Source organism: Oryza glaberrima, chromosome 12 (genome assembly GCF_000147395.1).
Source record: "Oryza glaberrima chromosome 12, OglaRS2, whole genome shotgun sequence".
Lineage (NCBI taxonomy): Eukaryota > Viridiplantae > Streptophyta > Magnoliopsida > Poales > Poaceae > Oryza > Oryza glaberrima.
The window spans coordinates 3,347,579-3,365,555 of record NC_068337.1 but is presented as its reverse complement, the minus strand read 5'-3'; the positions used below and the strand labels follow the sequence as shown (position 1 = coordinate 3,365,555).

Genomic DNA, 17,977 nt, shown 5'->3' with positions numbered 1-17,977 from the left:
CTGTTTGATTTATTGGTTGTTTACTTGCAAACACAACTGGATGATTTGATGCCGGGAAATGCTGAGTGGATTTCGATGATAGTTTTGGAAAAGAAAAATTGACAGGATAATGTGGCATGATTATGTGCAGAGCCGAGGCGAGGGTTCAGGCTTTTTTGGGTTTCCTCACTGTTGAAGCCTTTTTCGCTATCAACATTACTGACAAGTTCCCGAGTTCTGGACCTCTAATGGGTCATTGTGATCTGTTCTTGTATCTTTTTTCAAGCAGATTCATCCTTTCTTGTAACGCTGATAACCCATCTTTTTTTTTTTTATCTATGTTGCACATTTTTGTTACATGATGTAATAGTATATATGGTTATGTTGTACTCCTGATTGACTAGCTCTTGTTTTACTCCCCTTTTTACACCCTTTTTCGTTTCTTGACCGCAGGAGTATCTCATGACGCAGTGGCCGAAATGTCTATATCAGAGAGTGTTGACCAGAATGATTTGCTGGTTGTTGGTCCCGGAGTGCTTGGTTATTGTCTTTACGTTTAAATGGGATGAGAACATTTAGGAGAACTTCTGCATTTCTTATGATCAGAGATTTCCTTGGTATGCTGTCTGCATCCTATGATCTTTTACTATCTACGCATATTATTTGCAGGATGCTGCTTCGCTTGCCATTGCCATCATGAGATTGCCATCATGAGAAAGAGATTTCGCGACCGTGTCTTTGTGGGCTGTGACAATCAGCCCCTCTCCAGGTCACTGCACACTTCATCTTCTTTTGATGTGCATAGTGAGTTCACTAATTCGATGGCCAGCAGCATTGCAGTGCAGGCAAGAAATAATGGATCGGGTTAACAGAAGCAGGAATTTTGACACACAATTTCAAGGCTTCACTGGTCAGCCACTAGTTGCAATTGGCGTGATTTCCTGCACAAACATTTGTCACTACATTACATGGTCAGTGACTCTGTGTATTGATCTTTTTTTTTTTTGAACTTCTGTGTATTGATCTTTTGACAACAGGGACTGATGGTCCGTTAGGGAAAAGGATGCAGATACGAACCATTGTCTGAAAAGCCTTCTTTTTCGAGACAGCTTAACAATGTTTTCGTTGGTTAAAAATCAATTAATTGTCGAACGATTGCGCTTGCACAGCATCGTCGCTTTGGGCTGAACTGGCATTAAAAAAAGTACTCATCCATGGATCTATTGTTTCACATTACCTCAGCTATCAAGGCACAATTTGCAGACACCATGAACTGTACAGAAGTACAAACGCAAAACCCATGCCAGGACGAAAATAAGGAGGCACTACTTCATCACCAGTTGAGCATCCTCCCCTACACAGTTACAGAAGGAATATAAAAAACATGAAGGAAAGAGCACTAGCAAGAGACGATTTCAGCTTCACCAAAGCCATAGGAGCTGAAATGCTTGACCCTGAATTTCCACTCGCCATTGACGGCATCGAAAGAGATGAACTCAGCACCCTGCTCCTCAGCTTTCTTCACCAGCATCTCCTTGTACTTGTCCACCCTCGGACCCTCTGTGTACTGATCCCCCGTCTTCTTGTTCATGCACTTGATATTGAGAAGGGTCACCACGGCAGCTTTATTCAGACCCTCACCAACAGGGGGCTTCTTGCTATCGTCCTTGTACACGATCACTTCACGGTTACTGAATTCCACAATGGACTCCAGATCAAGGCCCCTCACGTCCGTTTCTCCAATAAACTTGATGCTACCGTAATCATGACGTCCCACAGCAAAATCCCTCACACGACTGCAGTAGCCTGGTTCAGCACGTTCTTTGGCAGCAAGCTCCTCCAGACTAGGCTCTGTATAATAATCGGCATGCACTAGCTTAGGCACAAGCCTCTCAACAGAAGTACCATTCCCATGCCTTGTCACAGTATCAGGCTCATTTGATGCACGGTCATCACGCTGGATGCCATTTTCGATTGAAGTAGACCTGGTTGGTGAAATAGCCAGAGGGCCTGCAAAACATCGTTAAATTAGAAACTGATAATTGCACATTAAGGTTCACGGTAAAACAGTTAAATATGCCATGGTAGGCTGGTAGTCGAGGCAAAATGAACGAAACAAATGATTCTAAATGATGATTTACAATGCTGCAAAAGCTGTCATAGAAGGGAGACAGAATGGGGTATGATATAAATCTTTATGCTATAAAACTGCATGTCCACAAGGTAGGCTTCAGTACTGCAATAACAAGAATTACCTTTATGTTTATCTGTATCAACTAAATTCTTTGGAATTGGCTGCCTGTCAACAGTGCCACGTGAAGGCCACTGATCAATTGGACGGATTATAAGATTCCTCGGGTTCTCTCTAGGAATGAAAAACGCATCAGCTTTTGGTGTTGCAGGAGATTCTTCGTCATCAGCAAAGAATGGGACCTAAAGGAATAAAATAGATGATCATCATGTTTAATGTGTTTTTTTCTTAATGCTTGCAGAACACCCCAAACAACAAAAATCATAAAACATATTGTGATACAAACTTGCAAGTATACCTTGCCATCAGATATCGGATTATATTTTCTGGGCAGCACTTTTATCCTTCTCTGCGACAAATGCCTAGGAACCACCATGGATAATGATGTCCTGTTCGTAAGAGGCTTATCAGCAACCTGCAAAAGAGTAGAATGTCTCAATCTGCTATGCACTTTTCTTGTATCTCAATCAGCAGACAAACTTGCTAACAATCCTTCTATAGTAAGCTCAGGTGCTCATGCACTCTACTTTAACAATCAAAATAGTTAAGACAGTAATAATACTAACTGGCAAACTTGAGATTCCATATTGAACAGAAGGGGCTGATCCACCATTCCCAATGGACATCTGAGGCATTGCTGGCAGAGTACCGAAGGGATTTGTAACAAGAGCTGGTTGCATGACCATATTGGACTGGCTAGGAGTTCTGCATTCAATATGAAATAGGAAGTTACAAATTAGAGGATGTTAGCCTGTCATAAGAATGGGTCCCACATAATAGGCTTGCCCAGAACTCATTTGTAAAGGCAACTAAATTGTGATACTTTTCAAAACCCTGTTCTATTAATCTCGGCATTAAATATCAGTATGAACTATCAAACTGTAGTTTAACTTCAACATAGTGCATACTAAGCAAACCAGTGGCCCCACCTAAAATGAAATAGATAAAAAAGGAAATGAACAATTATTTGCATTCAAAAAGTAAATGAAAGATATCATACGGCTGTCCAAAAGGTGCCTGATTCATAGTGTTGGAAATGCCAGGAAATCCACCAGTAGGAGCTGCAGTAACCATGCATGCACAAGCACAAAAGTAAGTTAACCCCATTTTTCTTAACCAAGTAAAAGAATCTGAGATTGATTAGGAGACAAAACACAAACCTGTTTGAGTTTGAGGTTGGAAGGAGAACATACTTGGAGTAGGGGCAGATTGTTGAAACGCCGTCTGAATCAGAAGGAGCAAAGTCAATGTTGTTAGCAGTGATACTTTTAACAAGTAAATATAAGGAGTACATGAGAAGAGAATAAGATAGATCATAGATGTATCAGTGTTATAAGGAATCAATCCAACCTAAATATGAAAATAGCTAGAAGACAGATGCTTACTGATGAAAAGGGTGAAGACATGCTGCCAAACAGTCCACCAGTCATTCCAGGGGTAGGTGTGCTGAATAGGCTTCCAGTAGAGAAAGCTGGAGTGCTCAATCCGAACCCTGATGATGCCTGGGTAAATGGCTGTTGCGCAAACGCCGGGGAAGAACTAAATAGCCCAGCTGATTGAGTGTTAACCAAGGACAAGCCAGTACTGAATGAACTGGGGTTTGATAATGATGCGCCAAACGGAGAAGAAGAAGCAAAACCAGGAGTAGAATTTGCAAACAGAGAACTGCTTGTTTGTGTAAATAATGGGCTACTTGTAGTTGATGCAAATGGACTTGAGCTTGCTGCTGATGTATTATTGAATGGTGAATTGAACAATGTTGTGGAAGTAGAACCGAAACCAGTGGAAGGCTTGGCAGCAAATGGATTGCTAACGGATGTCGTTTGGAATGCATTTGAAGTTTGGAATGCATTTGAAGGGTTCTGGGGAAATTGATTGTTCAGTGGGGATGGGAAGCTAGGGGTTGCTGCTGGAGTTCCTGAAGGATTAGGTCCACCTGAAGGTTCAAAAATCAAGAGTTACTCAAAAGTGATAAAGAAAAAAGGCACATGGAACCAAGCATATAATAATGCAGAATGAGCTACAGGAGCATAAAGGACCTTGTTTTATCACTAGATTTTATCATTCTAATCAACAAAAAACACTTACACTGTAGCAGAAGCTAGTACATGATAATTACTTCGTTTCTTTTAAACATGCAAATACAAGTAACTATAATGGTTCAAGAGATTGTTAGTAAATGAAGCAATCAACTCACTCCCAAAAATGCCTCACCTTTGTCTCCACGTTGGTAATCCTCCCACCTCAACTCTTCATGACTCTTCGCTTTGTATGCCTCCATGGCTGATATAGAATCCAACTTTGCAGTGGGCTGAGCACCACTTGTAGCACTATCCGCATCTGGAGTTTGAGTATAGGGTTGAATTCTGGTTCCTCCTGCTTGGTTCCCAAATGATGTTTGCCCAAATGTCGGTGCTGCTGTCTGTGAACCTGAAACTCCCCCCAAAAAGACACATTCAAGATGGAATGGATGAAACATGCGATTGCCATGATAAAAAAAAAGGGACTAAGCTATCAGCGGGAAAGAAGGGAAAGAAAAGGTTCACAGATGCAAGACATAGAGTCATAACAAAAGAACCTGACATAAAGCAGTTATAGAATGTCAGGGGAAGACTATTAACATGGTGTGTCACAACTAAGCAACCCAACTTGTGAAACATAACTGAGTGAGAAACAAAATGAAAACTTACCAAATGGAGAAGTCTGTGCACCAAAAGGAGATGTAGATGTTCCAAAAGGAGTGCTACCAAATGTAGATGCTGTTTGACCAAAAGATGGTGAAGAGCCAAAGCTAAAAGCACTGGTTGATGTGCCAAATGAAGCTGAGCTTGAAGCTCCAAATCCTGGAGTGCTACTTGCACCGAAGGCTGGGGTACCTGAAGATCCAAAGCCACTAGAACCAAATGCTGGGGCACTGGTAGCACCGAATAATGATGGCGATGTTGAACCAAATGCTGGGGTGGTGGTGCCAAATGCTGGTGTAGTTGTGGCACCAAATGCTGGTGTAGTTGTGGCACCAAAGGCCGGCGTGCTTGATGCACCAAAAGTGCTGCTACCAAATGCTGGTTGTGTTTGCTGGAATGTGCCTCCAAAAGCATTGGATTGGCTAGGAGAGGAACCAAAACCACCAAAGCTTGGCTTTTGTCCAAACAATGATGATCCTGCAAATTTGCGGATTGTTGTGTCACATGTCATACAAAATGATAGCTCTGAAGAGCAATTAAAACAACAACATTGTGGGCTGCCACTAGCCCACTATTCAGGAAAATTCAATTGAGCATCTGTATAACAAATGTAGAAATCATAACACGCCATGATTCAATGTTCTGGTATATAACCATGGTTAATCGAAATACTCAGTGGAGCTTACTACTAAGAGAGAACCTACAAGATACTCATGTCAGCCTTTGTACTTTCATTAAGCAAGTTTACCATTCTTAACTATGATGCAGCAGGCACACACATAAAGTCTAGTGCTATTTTATGCTTTCACAAAAAGGGAGTGGATGGTATGTGACAATTTAAGGCAAATGAACTAGTACTCTCAAGATTCTCACTTTTTTTTCTCGCTAGTTTTGATTCAAAGAAACACTGTCATGTCATCTATCACGAACTTCAAACAACCAAAAAAAACTGAAAATAGTCAATATAGATTGCAAATTCAGCTTCAAACTATTGTCCTAGATACACAATTGGAGGTTGCACTCGACAGTATATACCAACTCTATTCTAGACTTTTCAGCAAACATAGGCAACCAGCAGCGGCAGTAAAAAATCAAATCAAATAAGAACATATTTTCTAGCATTGCATTTTTTCTGCATAAACAATCGTGGGAGAATCAATTTATAGAAACATGATTCAATAATCGCACGTAACAGAAAAGGAAATGCCCATCAAGCTAGAAACTACTCCCTCCGTTTCATATTATAAGACTTTCTAGCATTGCCCACATGAAAGTCTTATAATATGAAACAGAGGAAGTACTGTATATTGAATAGAGCCAGGACAGCTTTACAGACAGTTTTACTATGCTACGAATGAAATGCTGAGAAAATATGTGCAACCAGTGGATGTCCGATAAAAGTGAACAGTGCTTAGTTCTAAGTTGAAGAAAATGATAATGTGGAAAGAAAATGAATGCCAGAAGTACAAACCGCTGCCAAAGGTGGACGATGTGGCGCCAAATGCAGGGGCTGGTGATGCACCAAAAGCTGGCGCAGAGCTCCCAAATGGAGAGGATGATGGAGTGCCAAACGCCGGAGTGGATGGCTGGCCGAAGGCCCCAGCGGACGTCGCGCCAAACGCCGGGGTGGATGGCTGGCCAAAGGCACCTGTGGACGTGGAGCCAAACGCTGGAGTGGACGGCTGGCCAAAGGCCCCCGTGGACGTCGTGCCAAAAGGTGAGCCTCCTGTCTGTGCCCCAAACGTGGTGGTCGGGCTGCCAAATGGTTTCGGCGCGAACGGATTGGAGGTGGAGGTGCTGGCCTGGCCAAATCCTGTCTGGGCCCCAAAAGGGTTGCTTGAGGTCTGGCCGAAAGGGCTAGTGGACGACTGCCCAAATGCTGCGAGGAACAAACATATCATATCACATTAATCATATATCAATATGCTATCTATATAGCAGATGTCCATATACACTTGTAGCATTGCAAGAATGAAAACAATTAGCACGCGACACATCGCGGGATATCGATTCGCCGAAAACATGATCCACAATGCCATTAACAGTGGAACAAGACATCCCGTGCCATCAACACTACGATTCGGCATGCGGCGCGGATCATCGTAGAGATCTGTGGAGCAGTATTAGCAGAAATAACAACGCCGATACTAACATGAGGCGCGGAGCAGTGAGGAGCGAGAAAACCCTAGCTAGGGCACGGCCGAACAAGTGGTGGATGCGGCGGGGGGAGAGAATCCGGGGTGAGGGAGGCGCTTACGGTTGCTGGAGCCGAACATGGCTGCTTGCTCGGGGACGAGGCCCGCGGCGGCGGCGGCGGCGGCGGCGGCCTCTTGGTCCCCCTCTTCTCCTCCCCCTCCCCTCCTGAGTGGGGTGGAGGTGGAATCGCCGGTGGGTTGTGGGTTGCTGCGGACGATTAGGATCTAGGAGGGAGAGCGGCGAGCGGGGCGGCGACTTGCGGCGGCGGCGGCGGCGGCGCGGAGAGGTTGATGGGGGTAGCGAGAGGGAGGAGACGGGAGAGGAGGGCGGAGGGTGACGAAGCGAGGAGGAAGGAAGAGGTAGTAATAGGACGGAAGAGGAGGGGCAGGAATGTCAATTTACTTGGCCTTTCCGTTTTTAATAAGAATAATAAAATACCGGAATAGAAATAAAGAAAGAAATGGGAGTATTATCCATCTTTCGAAAGATTTTTATGATTATATCACACAGATTTTTAATCTTTGAATTAAAATCCAATAGACACAGGTAAAAGACAAAAGAACAACTAAGAAATACCATAATGGACACCAATTACCATATCTTCAAGCAAAAACCAAATCTAATATAAATTTCAAAACTTACATGCGAAGATTCAAAATTACACTGTAACTTCAAAAGTTACAATGTAACTTCAAAAGTTACAATGTAAGTTTCATAAATTACATTGTAAATTACAAGAAAATACACTATAAATTTAAGTGAGAAAATCGAGTGAGATATAAGAAAAAAAATCTTTCGAGTGAGATATAGCAAAATCGGAAAGAAATAGAGTTTTTAGCGGACGAAAAATTCCTAATTCCTTAACATGTTTGGTAGAGCTCCAACTCCTAAATTTAAGGTCTGTTTGGCACAACTCTAGCTCCAACTCCATTTTTCCTGGAGCTAAAGTCTAGTTAAACAGTTTCAGCTCTACCTAAAATGTGAGCGGAGCTGGGTTGAGCGCTCTCACAAAATGAACTAGAGAGATGGAGCTGGGTTTAGGCAGCTCCACAACTCTACTCCAAACTCAACTCCTGGAGCTAAATGGAGCTGGAGTTGGAGCTGTGCCAAACAGGTCCTAACACAAAGTATTTTATGAGAATGTTTTACCCAGCTCCATTACCATTTTAGGTGGAGCCAAAATTATTTGGTTGAGGTTCAACTCCAAGATAGGTGGAGCTAGAACTGTAGCTGTGCCAAAGATGCCCACTCTTATCCCAACAAGTCCTATGGATATTATGAAAGAAAGAGAATATATATATATATATTTTTACAAACTATGAATGGGTTTGTGATGCTATTTAAGGGTATGTTCAGTACTCTCTTTTTTTTTTTACTTATACTCCCTTATTTTATATGCAAACACTTTTCGAACTGCTATACAATATTTTTTTTAAAAAAAGATTTATATAGTTAAGTTGTTTTAAAAACCATATTAATTTTATTTTAGGTGCCTTTTAGTATAATTGATTTGTTTATGTTATGTGCACTTGTAGTAGAATTAATTTGTTCACCTTTTTATATTTGTGGTCATGTCTACTTTTTTATAAGAGTGACTAAAATTATTTTTCACTTGTCATTAACTTGATGACCGACACACTCTACAATAGTACAATATACCCTGAAAAATATAAATTACTTAACAATGTCTCGTTTGTTAGTTTAAAAGAGATTAAAAAAAATTAAAAGCCTTGTGGATAAGAGTATTTCTTGATAAATTATCATGCCTCAAAATAATTTTACCAAAACTTTCATAGCACGGAAAATAATTTTAATCAACAAAACTGCATTTCAATATTTTAATAAAATGTGAACTAAATTCCTTTTCACATCAAGTGGACGGAACCTAGCCCATTCCTTTATTTCCCCGACAATGTGGCTTCAACTCGGCTTCAAGTACTGTAAGCATTTGCATGGGTTCGTTTGAACCACAAGATTTTGTCTTGTTGAACCCTATATGAAATGAAATGAATCCACATGAATGTGTAACAACAAATTGTTCGGTAACTTTGAAGAATAATCACAGGAACTTCAAGACATAAGGTGAAACATAAGGCTCTAACTTATGTTAGTTTTCCTCTAAAGTTCCAACCAAAAGAATCAATTCCATTGGAATTTCCTTGTGGGGGGTTGAGAACAAATCTTTTGCTCATGGAAAATGGAGCGGTCTATTAGCATGTGATTAATTAAATACTTCCTTTGTCCCAGAATATAAGGGATTTTGAAGAGATGTGATATATCCTAGTACTATAAATCTCGACATGCTCACTGTCCAGATTCGTAGTACTACGATATGTCACATCCCTCCAAATCCCTTATATTATAGGATTTGTAGTACTAAGATATGTCATATCCCTCCAAATCCCTTATATTATGAGACGTAGGGAGTATTAGCTATTTTTTTTCAGAAATAGATCAATATGATTTTTTAAGCAACTTTCGTATATGAACTTTTTGCAAAAAAAAAACACACCATTTAGCTATTTTTTTTTCAAAATGGATCAATATGATTTTTTTAAGCAACTTTCGTATGAAAAAAAAAACGCACGAGGGGTTAGCAACGAACACAGGGTTTTTGTGAAAGCCAATCCATTGGCCCAAACCTCTGGATTTCCTCTTTTTATTTTTACTCATGATAGGACTCTTAGTCTTAGAGCACGAAATTTAAGGGAAAAGTTATGGCCATTACTGAGAATGCTTTGATACTAAAAGATATTTCACTTGTTCATTGGAATGTAATCATTGTTTAAAAAACGCACGTATGGATCTGTTTCTACCATTAACTAAGACTTGCACAATTTTCAGACACCATGAATCAGAAATAGAGATGATACTCATGGCAGGATGAAAACAGCTACCCCAAAAGATTAGAGCAAAAACATGTAACAAGGAGGCACTATTTACTACACTATATAATCACCAATTCAGTTCAGCATCCTCCTCTACAGAACCAGTTACAGATAGGAAACACAAAAAAACAAAAAAAAAAAGAAGAAAAAGAACACTAGCAAGAGTCGATCTCAGCTTCACCAAAGCCATAGGAGCTGAAATGCTTGACCCTGAATTTCCACTCGCCCTTGGCAGCATCGAATGAGATGAACTCAGCACCCTGCTCCTCAGCCTTCTTCACCAGTATCTCCTTGTACTTGGCCACCCTCGGACCCTCTGTGTACTGCTCCCCCGTCTTCTTGTTCATGCACTTGATATTCAGAAGGGTCACCACGGCAGCTTTATTCAGACCCTCACCAACAGGGGGCTTCTTGCTATCGTCCTTGTACACGATCACTTCACGGTTATTGAATTCCACAATGGACTCCAGATCAAGGCCCCTCACGTTGGTTTCTCCAATAAACTTGATGCTACCGCAACAATGACGTCCCACAGCAAAATCCCTCACACGACTGCAGTAGCCTGGTTCAGCACGTTCTTTGGCAGCAAGCTCCTCCAGACTAGGCTCTGTGTAATAATCGGCATGCACTAGCTTAGGCGCAAGCCTCTCAACAGAAGCACCATTCCCATGCCTTCTCACAGTATCAGGCTCATTTGATGCACGGTCATCACGGTGGATGCCATTTTCGATTGAAGTAGACCTGGTTGGTGAAATGGCAGTCTTGTTGAACTCCCTCTCAGCCAAAGAGCCTGCAAAACATCCTCAAATTAACATCCGATAATTGCACATTTAGGTGCAAAATGAAGAGACAAACATAGTAGTTTTAACAATGATTTACAATGCCGCACATGCTGCCTTTGCTGCACATCTCATGGAAGAGAGGCACAAGGGGATGCTAAAATCTTTAACACTACAAAACTGCATGTATGTGAAGTAGTAGAACTTAAGTAGAAAGAATTACCTTCATGTTCATCAATATCAGCTGAATTCTTTGGAATTTGTTGCCTGTCCATTGTGCCACGTGAAGGCCACTGATCAATTGGTCGGATTACCAGATTTCTTGGGTTCTCTCTAGGGATGAAAAAAGCATCAGCTTTTGGTGTTGCAGGAGATTCTTCATCATCAGCAAAGAATGGAACCTAAAGAACAAGAAAGATGAGCATCATGTCAAATGTTTTCTTAATGCTTGCAGAACATTCCAACAAAAAATCATAAAACAACTTGACATACAAAAAGCTTGCAAGTCTTTACCTTGCCATCAGATATCGGATTATATTTTCTTGGCAGCAATTTTATCCTTCTCTGTGACAAATGCCTAGGAACCACCATGGATAATGACGCCCTGCTCGTATGAGGCTTCTCAGCAACCTGCAAGACAGCAGAATGAATCAATCAAACATGCAAACTTTTCTGTCCTTTCTGAAATTCTCAGAAGAGCAACTTGCCAGCAGACAATCTAAACCATCTAATAGGACAATCAAGATAGTTAAGGCAGTAATAACACTGACCGGCAAACTTGAGATTCCATATTGAACAGAAGGGGCTGATCCACCATTCCCAATGGACATCTGAGGAGTCGCTGGCAGCGTCCCGAATGGATTTTTAACAAGAGCTGGTTGCATGACCATATTGGACTGGCTAGGGGTTCTGCATTTAATATGAAACAGGAAATTGCAACTTAAATGAGGACATATTAATCTGTCATTAAAAAAAACTCCCAATGCTTGCCAAAGTTCATTTGAGGGTAACTGAATTGTGATACTTCTCAAAACACTGTTCTGTTAATCGCTACATCACATATCAGTATAAACGATCACATTGTTGTTCATATTCAACTTACCAAAGCAAATCAGTTGCTCTGCCTATCTACAAGAAATATATATAACGGAAAAGAACATTTTTTTGCATTTGAGAAGTAGATGGAAGAGATCATACGGCTGTCCAAAAGGTGCCTGATTTGTATTGGAAACGCCAGGAAATCCACCAGTAGAAGCTGCAGTAACCATGTATGTACATGAACAAAAGTAAGTTAACTCGACTTTGCTCTCCAAGTAGAAGAACTGGAGATCGATTAGGACACAAAACACTAACCTGTTTGAGCTGGAGGTTGGAACAAAATGCTGGGCATTTGAGCAGGGACAGGTTGTTGCAACGTCGGCTTAATCATAAAGGGGCAGAGTCAATTTGTTAACAGTGATACTTTTACAAAGGAAAGATAAGTAGTACAAAGATAAATGTATCAGAGTTATAAAGAAAATCACTCTGGACAAAATATCAAAATAGCTAGAAAAAGAAGCTTACCGTTGAGGGTGAAGGCCCGCTGCCAAACAATCCACCAGTCGCCACAGGAGTAGGTGGGCTGAATAGGCTCCCAGAAAAAGATGGGAAGCTCGATGTGAACCCTGATGATGCCTGGCTGGGCTGTTGCACAATTGATGGGGAAGGACCAAATAGCCCAACTGATTGACTGTTAGTCCCAGACGTACTGAATGAGTTTTGGTTTATTGTGCCAAATAGAGAAGGACTAGAAGCGGAATTTACAAACTGAGAACAGTTTGTTTGTGTAGGAAATGGGTTACTTATAGTTGGTGCAAATGGGCTTGAGCTTGCTGGTGCTGTATTACTGGATATTGAATTGAACACGGATGAAATAGAACCAAAACCAGTTGAAGGCTGCTTGGGAGCAAATGGATTGTTCGCAGATGCTGATGGAAATGCATTTGGAGGGTTTGGGGAAAATTGGTTGTTGACTGGAGATGGGAAGCTAGGGGTCACTGCTGGAGTTCCTGAAGGATTTGGTCCACCTGAGGGTTAAAAAATAATGAATTACTCAAAAATTGTACAGAAAGAAGGCATATGGAACTAAACTTATAATAATGCAGAATGAACTACAGAAGCATAAAAGGCTAGCTCTATCAGTATAATTTGCCATTTTAAATTTGTAATCAACCAAAAGTGCTTGAACTACGCCACCGCAGCAACTAATACATAAAAGTAACTTCGTTTATTTTTTTAAAGAAAAAACATGATAAAGAGTTCATGCAAAAGCAATTAAATGTGATGGTTAAAGAGATTGTTTACAAACGAAGTGCAAAACACACAATCCCAAAAAAAGACTCACCTTTGTCTCCACGCTGGTAATCTTCCCACCTCAGCTCTTCATGACTCTTCGCTTTGTATGCCTCCATGGCTGATATCGAGTTCAATTTTGCAGCAGGCTGAGTACCACTTGTAGCACTGTCCGCATCTGGTGTTTGAGTATAAGGCTGTATTCTGGTTCCTCCAGCTTGATTCCCAAATGATGTTTGCCCAAATGCTGGTGCTGTTGTCTGTGATCCTGAAACTCAAAGAAAACATTCAAGATAAGGCATCAGGGGATAGAAGTAGAGACAAAAAAGGATTGCAGAGGTGAGGCATCAGGGGATAACAAAAGAATCTAACACCAAGAAGTATAGCATGTGGAGGGGAAGACAATAAGATCATGGACAAAAACTTACCAAATGTAGATGTCTGTGAGCCAAAAGTAGATGAAGTTGTTCCAAAGGGAGTGCTACCGAATGTAGGTATTGTTTGACCAAAAGATGGAGAAGAGCCAAAGTTAAAAGCACTAGTTGACATGCCAGAGCTTGAAGCTCCGAATCCTGGAGTACTACCTGCACCAAAGGCTGTAGTACCTGAAGATCCAAAACCAGGAGTGGTGGATGAACCAAAGCCTGTAGAACCAAATGCTGGGGCACTTGAAGCACCGAATACAGATGTAGATGTTGAACCAAATGCTGGGGTGGTCGTGCCGAATGCTGGTGTAGTTGTGGCACCAAAGGATGGTGTAGTTGTGGTGCCAAAGGTCGGCGTGCTTGCCGCGCCAAAAGTGCTGCCACCAAATGCTGGTTGTGCTTGCTGGAATGGACCTCCAAAAGCACTAGACTGGCTAGGAGAAGAACCAAAACCGCCAAAGCTTGGCTTTTGTCCAAACAATGATGATCCTGCAAATTTGGTGGTTATCATGTCACACGTACTACAAAATGATAACTCAAAAAGATCAATTCATAACTCAAGATGATGAAACAACATCGCTCATTATTGAGAAACTGAGTATCTCTATAACAAATGTAGAAAACATCTCATATCATATTTCAAGTTTCTCCTATAAGCATGTTTGATCAAAATACTCACAGTGGAACTTACTACTATGGGAGAACTTACAAGATATACATATGTTAGCCTTTTTACTTTCCTTAAGCAAGTTTGAAAGATTATGATGAGGCAAGCACACTTATGTAGTACTTAGATGAGGCAAGATTGCCATTTTAAATTTTATTATAAAATATTGCTAGACTGTAATACATATGTGTGCTTGCCTCATCACAGTGGATAGTTAAGTTGCCAATTTAAGGAGAATTGACATTTTCATCCTCAGGCTCTCTCAACTTTTACTCCCGCATTTTGGTACTTAGTGGTCAAGCAAATATTACCTTATCTTTCACAAAATTCAAGCCCCGAAATTCTTCTACAGAACTAGTAATATAGAGATCACAAACTTGGTTGCAAACTGTTTGTCCTGGATAGCACAATCAATAAAGTTGCACTAGACAGTCTAGGCAGATTCTGTTGTAGAATTTCTCAGCAAAGTTGGACAACCAGCACTGCCAGCCCAACAAGAGAACCAAATAAAAAACATATTTTCTAGCATTGTTTCTTTTGTGAATAAACAAGCGCGAGAGCATCAGTTTATAAAATCGGGATTGCATAACTGTAGGTACCAGAAAAGGAAATGTCCAACGAGCTAAGGATCTACAATATACTGAATATATTTGAGAGCCAGAACGGCTTTATAGCCAGAGTTACTATGGTAGCAATGAAATATTGAACAAATATGCACGACTAGTGCATATCCAGTAAAAGTGCATAGTATACATGGTTCTAAGTTGAATAAAATAACATACGGAAGAGAATGAATGCCGGAAGTACAAACCGCTGCCAAAGGTAGACGATGTGGCACCAAACACTGGGGCTGGTGATGCACCAAAAGCTGGTGTAGAGCTCCCAAATGGAGAGGATGACGGAGTGCCAAACGCCTGAGTGGATGGCTGGCCAAAGGCTCCGGTGGACGTTGAGCCAAACGCCGGAGCGGATGGCTGGCCAAAGGCTCCGGTGGACATTGAGCCAAACGCCAGAGCGGATGGCTGGCCAAAGGCTCCGGTGGACGTCGAGCCAAACGTCGGAGCGGATGGCTGGCCAAAGGCTCCGGTAGACGTCGAGCCAAACGTCGGAGCAGATGGCTGGCCAAAGGCTCCGGTGGACGTCGTGCCAAAAGGTGAATTTCCTGTCTGTGCCCCGAATGCGGTGATCGGGCTGCCAAAGGGTTTCGGCGCAAAAGGATTGGTGGTGGTAGTGTTCGCCTGGCCAAATCCGCCTGTCTGTGCCCCGAATGGGTTGCTTGAGGTCTGCCCAAAAGGGCTAGTCGACGACTGCCCAAATGCTGCAAGGGACGAACAAATCATCACATCAGATGGTGATATAAACTTGTTGCATTGCAAAAACTAAATAGATTAGCATGTTATGCATCGCGCGCAATTAATTCGCTGAAAAGTTCATTGACGATGCATCAACAGTGGAAGATTATTATCCCGTGTTTTGAACATTGAACAATACGATAAGGCGGGGAGCACCCGTAGAAATCACCAAGTAGTAGTAGCAACAGTGGAAATTATCAAAACCAAAATACTAACAGGAGACGGGAAAATCCTATCTCGCTAGGGCACAATCGGACCAAGTGGCGGATGCGGCGGGCGGGAGAACCAGAGAAGAGGAGAGGAGGCGGCGGGGGGGCGCTTACGGTTGCTCGAGCCGAACATGGCTGCTTCCTTGGCAATGAGGGCCGCGGCTGCGGCTGCTGCGGCGGCGACTTCTTAGTCCTCCTGCTCCTCCTCCCCCTCCCCTCCTCTGCGTCGGCGGAATCGCCGGCGGGTAGGGTGGCTCAATGCCGGCGATTAGGATCTGAAGAGGACCGCGCGGCGTGCGGTGGGAGGTCGGCGGCGACTTCCCGCGGCGGGGAGCGGGGGATTCGGCGGCGGTGGCGACGGCGACTCGGCGGGGATGGGAAGGAAACCGGCGAGAGGAGGCGGAGGGAAGCGGAGGCAGAGAGGAGGAAGAAGAGAAGGTATATATACCGACGCTGATCTGTTCCGCGTCGCGTGGCTTCAACGCTCAACGTCGAGGGCTTTTGCCTCTTCTGCTTCCGCGCCTGCGTGGAATTTCCGCCAACTTCTTTGGGCCCAAATCGAATTCCATCTACTTCTTCGGCCGGCTCGCGTGGAATTTACGCCGACTTGTTGGGCCCGCTTGGAATTTCCGCCAACATAATACGGCCCATTACAAAATGTGCTACTCATATGGCCCGTTTTTAGCAAGGGCAACTTCGTCGGGGGCTTTTAACTATTTGCCACTCTTACGAATGGTGCTTAACGATTTACCACTAGACCCACATATCATAGACACATGAGGGTCCACGTGTCATTAACAGAGCGTGGCAAATCGTTAATTGCCATGTCACAAGAGTGGCAAATAGTTAAATTTCCCACTTCGTGGTGTAGATTGTATAGCCCCTACGACCGAAACTGCAAAGAGCATGTACAATGGGTCTGTTCGGCTGTTCTATCTGCGGCAGCGCTGCGGCTGCAACCTTGTGTTGTGCGGCTGCAGCTGTGCTGCTTGCAGCTGCAGCTCGCTGCCGTGTGGCTGCAAAAAAGGGCAGCCGAACAGGCCCAATGGTTAGCCCCACAGCGTACCCTCGTTCACGGCGTCCATCAACTGCCCCAAGCAATGCCCCTGGAGGAGGAGGCGCGAGTAGCGACCCCCATCCTCCACTCCCTTTTCCTGAGAACGGCTCGTGATCCCCATCTCCCCTACCTCCTCCCTCCATATTTTTCCCTTCTTGCCCTTTCTACCTCGGACGCCGACGGACGGGGTGGTGGAGGAGCCGACGTGGTGAGGTGGTGGAGGGGCGAGGCAATGGACGGATCCACCACGGCGAGGTGGTGGAGGAGCCGTCAACGGCCCCGGCGAAGATGGATCCGTGACGGCGACGACCCGGAGACGACGCGGCCGACCAGATCTGGCCATCGCACCATGCGCACACTCGTCGTGCGGAGGGAGAGAGAGGAAAGATGGCCTCCTGTAACACCCTGAAAATTCGACCGACAAAAATCTAAACTCTAAAAATACGGATTTTCAAAAACTTTAAAAATTAATTGCATCATGCCGATCCTATTCGCTTATTTTATTTGGATTTGATCTCGAAGTTTACTAACCGTGAGTAAAGAATAGTTAATTAGGAATAAACCATAAAAACAAGTTGGTAAAATAAATATAAACTAAAATAAAGATTAGGTGTGGATAGGAATAAATAAAATATTATCGCGACCGTATTTGGATCAATTAAAATACGATGGAATAAGAGTTAACCCTAATTAAAAATTCAAATAGATTAAATAAAAATAAAATATGAGTAATATTAATCTACGGTGAATTCATTAGTTGAGATAACATAAATATTGAGTAAAATGCATATATGCAAAAATTAGGAATTGTTGAATCAAATTTATATGGAAAATACACAAAAATCGGGATAAATAGAAAAGTCACTGTTCATTGCACTCCAGGTGCTCGACACGGTCCCCCTAGCCCCGCCCCCTCCCCTGCCGCGCGCGCCGCTCGCCGCGCGCCGCCCGCCGCTCGCCGCGCGCCGCCCGCCTGTGCGCCGCTCGCCCGCGCGCCGCTCGCCCGCCGCGCCGCCGTCGCCATCATCGCCGTCGCGTCGCCGTCGGCCTCGCGCCGCGTGCCGCCGCCTCGAGCCCTGTACCGCCGCCTCGCGCCCCGCGCCGCGCGCCCGCCTGCCGCCACGCGCCCATCCCGTCGCCGCGCCGCGCGCTCATCCCG

General features: G+C 43.3%; 2 protein-coding genes across 2 annotated transcripts; both read right to left on the bottom strand.

Annotated features, from left to right (window-relative positions):
• Positions 1 to 1,174: 1,174 nt before the first annotated feature.
• On the bottom strand, positions 1,175 to 7,455 carry LOC127756715 (nuclear pore complex protein NUP98A). The gene is made up of 11 exons (XM_052282087.1): positions 7,172 to 7,455; positions 6,386 to 6,793; positions 4,921 to 5,391; positions 4,445 to 4,660; positions 3,616 to 4,166; positions 3,391 to 3,454; positions 3,231 to 3,291; positions 2,797 to 2,935; positions 2,529 to 2,645; positions 2,235 to 2,412; positions 1,175 to 1,989 (listed from the first exon to the last, which is right to left on the bottom strand). Exons 1-11 carry the CDS (start codon positions 7,188 to 7,190, stop codon positions 1,379 to 1,381), a joined length of 2,835 nt encoding a protein of 944 aa, XP_052138047.1. The 5' UTR covers positions 7,191 to 7,455; the 3' UTR covers positions 1,175 to 1,378.
• A 2,439-nt stretch (positions 7,456 to 9,894) lies between these two features.
• On the bottom strand, positions 9,895 to 16,187 carry LOC127756714 (nuclear pore complex protein NUP98A-like). Its single transcript, XM_052282086.1, has 11 exons — positions 15,876 to 16,187; positions 15,012 to 15,518; positions 13,537 to 14,022; positions 13,161 to 13,376; positions 12,341 to 12,843; positions 12,131 to 12,197; positions 11,975 to 12,032; positions 11,548 to 11,686; positions 11,291 to 11,407; positions 11,001 to 11,178; positions 9,895 to 10,788 (listed from the first exon to the last, which is right to left on the bottom strand). Exons 1-11 carry the CDS (start codon positions 15,892 to 15,894, stop codon positions 10,154 to 10,156), a joined length of 2,925 nt encoding a protein of 974 aa, XP_052138046.1. The 5' UTR covers positions 15,895 to 16,187; the 3' UTR covers positions 9,895 to 10,153.
• Between the last annotated feature and the right edge of the window lie 1,790 nt (positions 16,188 to 17,977).

What these genes read in the sequence shown, in the direction of transcription:
- LOC127756715 (XM_052282087.1), bottom strand. An exon ending in CCAACCTCAAACTCAAACAG is followed by an intron (nt 3,292 to 3,390) that starts GTTTGTGTTTTG and finishes TGGTTACTGCAG; the next exon opens with CTCCTACTGGTGGATTTCCT. An exon ending in ATCCGATATCTGATGGCAAG is followed by an intron (nt 2,413 to 2,528) that starts GTATACTTGCAA and finishes TTATTCCTTTAG; the next exon opens with GTCCCATTCTTTGCTGATGA.
- LOC127756714 (XM_052282086.1), bottom strand. An exon ending in GCGGGCCTTCACCCTCAACG is followed by an intron (nt 12,198 to 12,340) that starts GTAAGCTTCTTT and finishes TTTATGATTAAG; the next exon opens with CCGACGTTGCAACAACCTGT. An exon ending in CCAACCTCCAGCTCAAACAG is followed by an intron (nt 12,033 to 12,130) that starts GTTAGTGTTTTG and finishes TGGTTACTGCAG; the next exon opens with CTTCTACTGGTGGATTTCCT.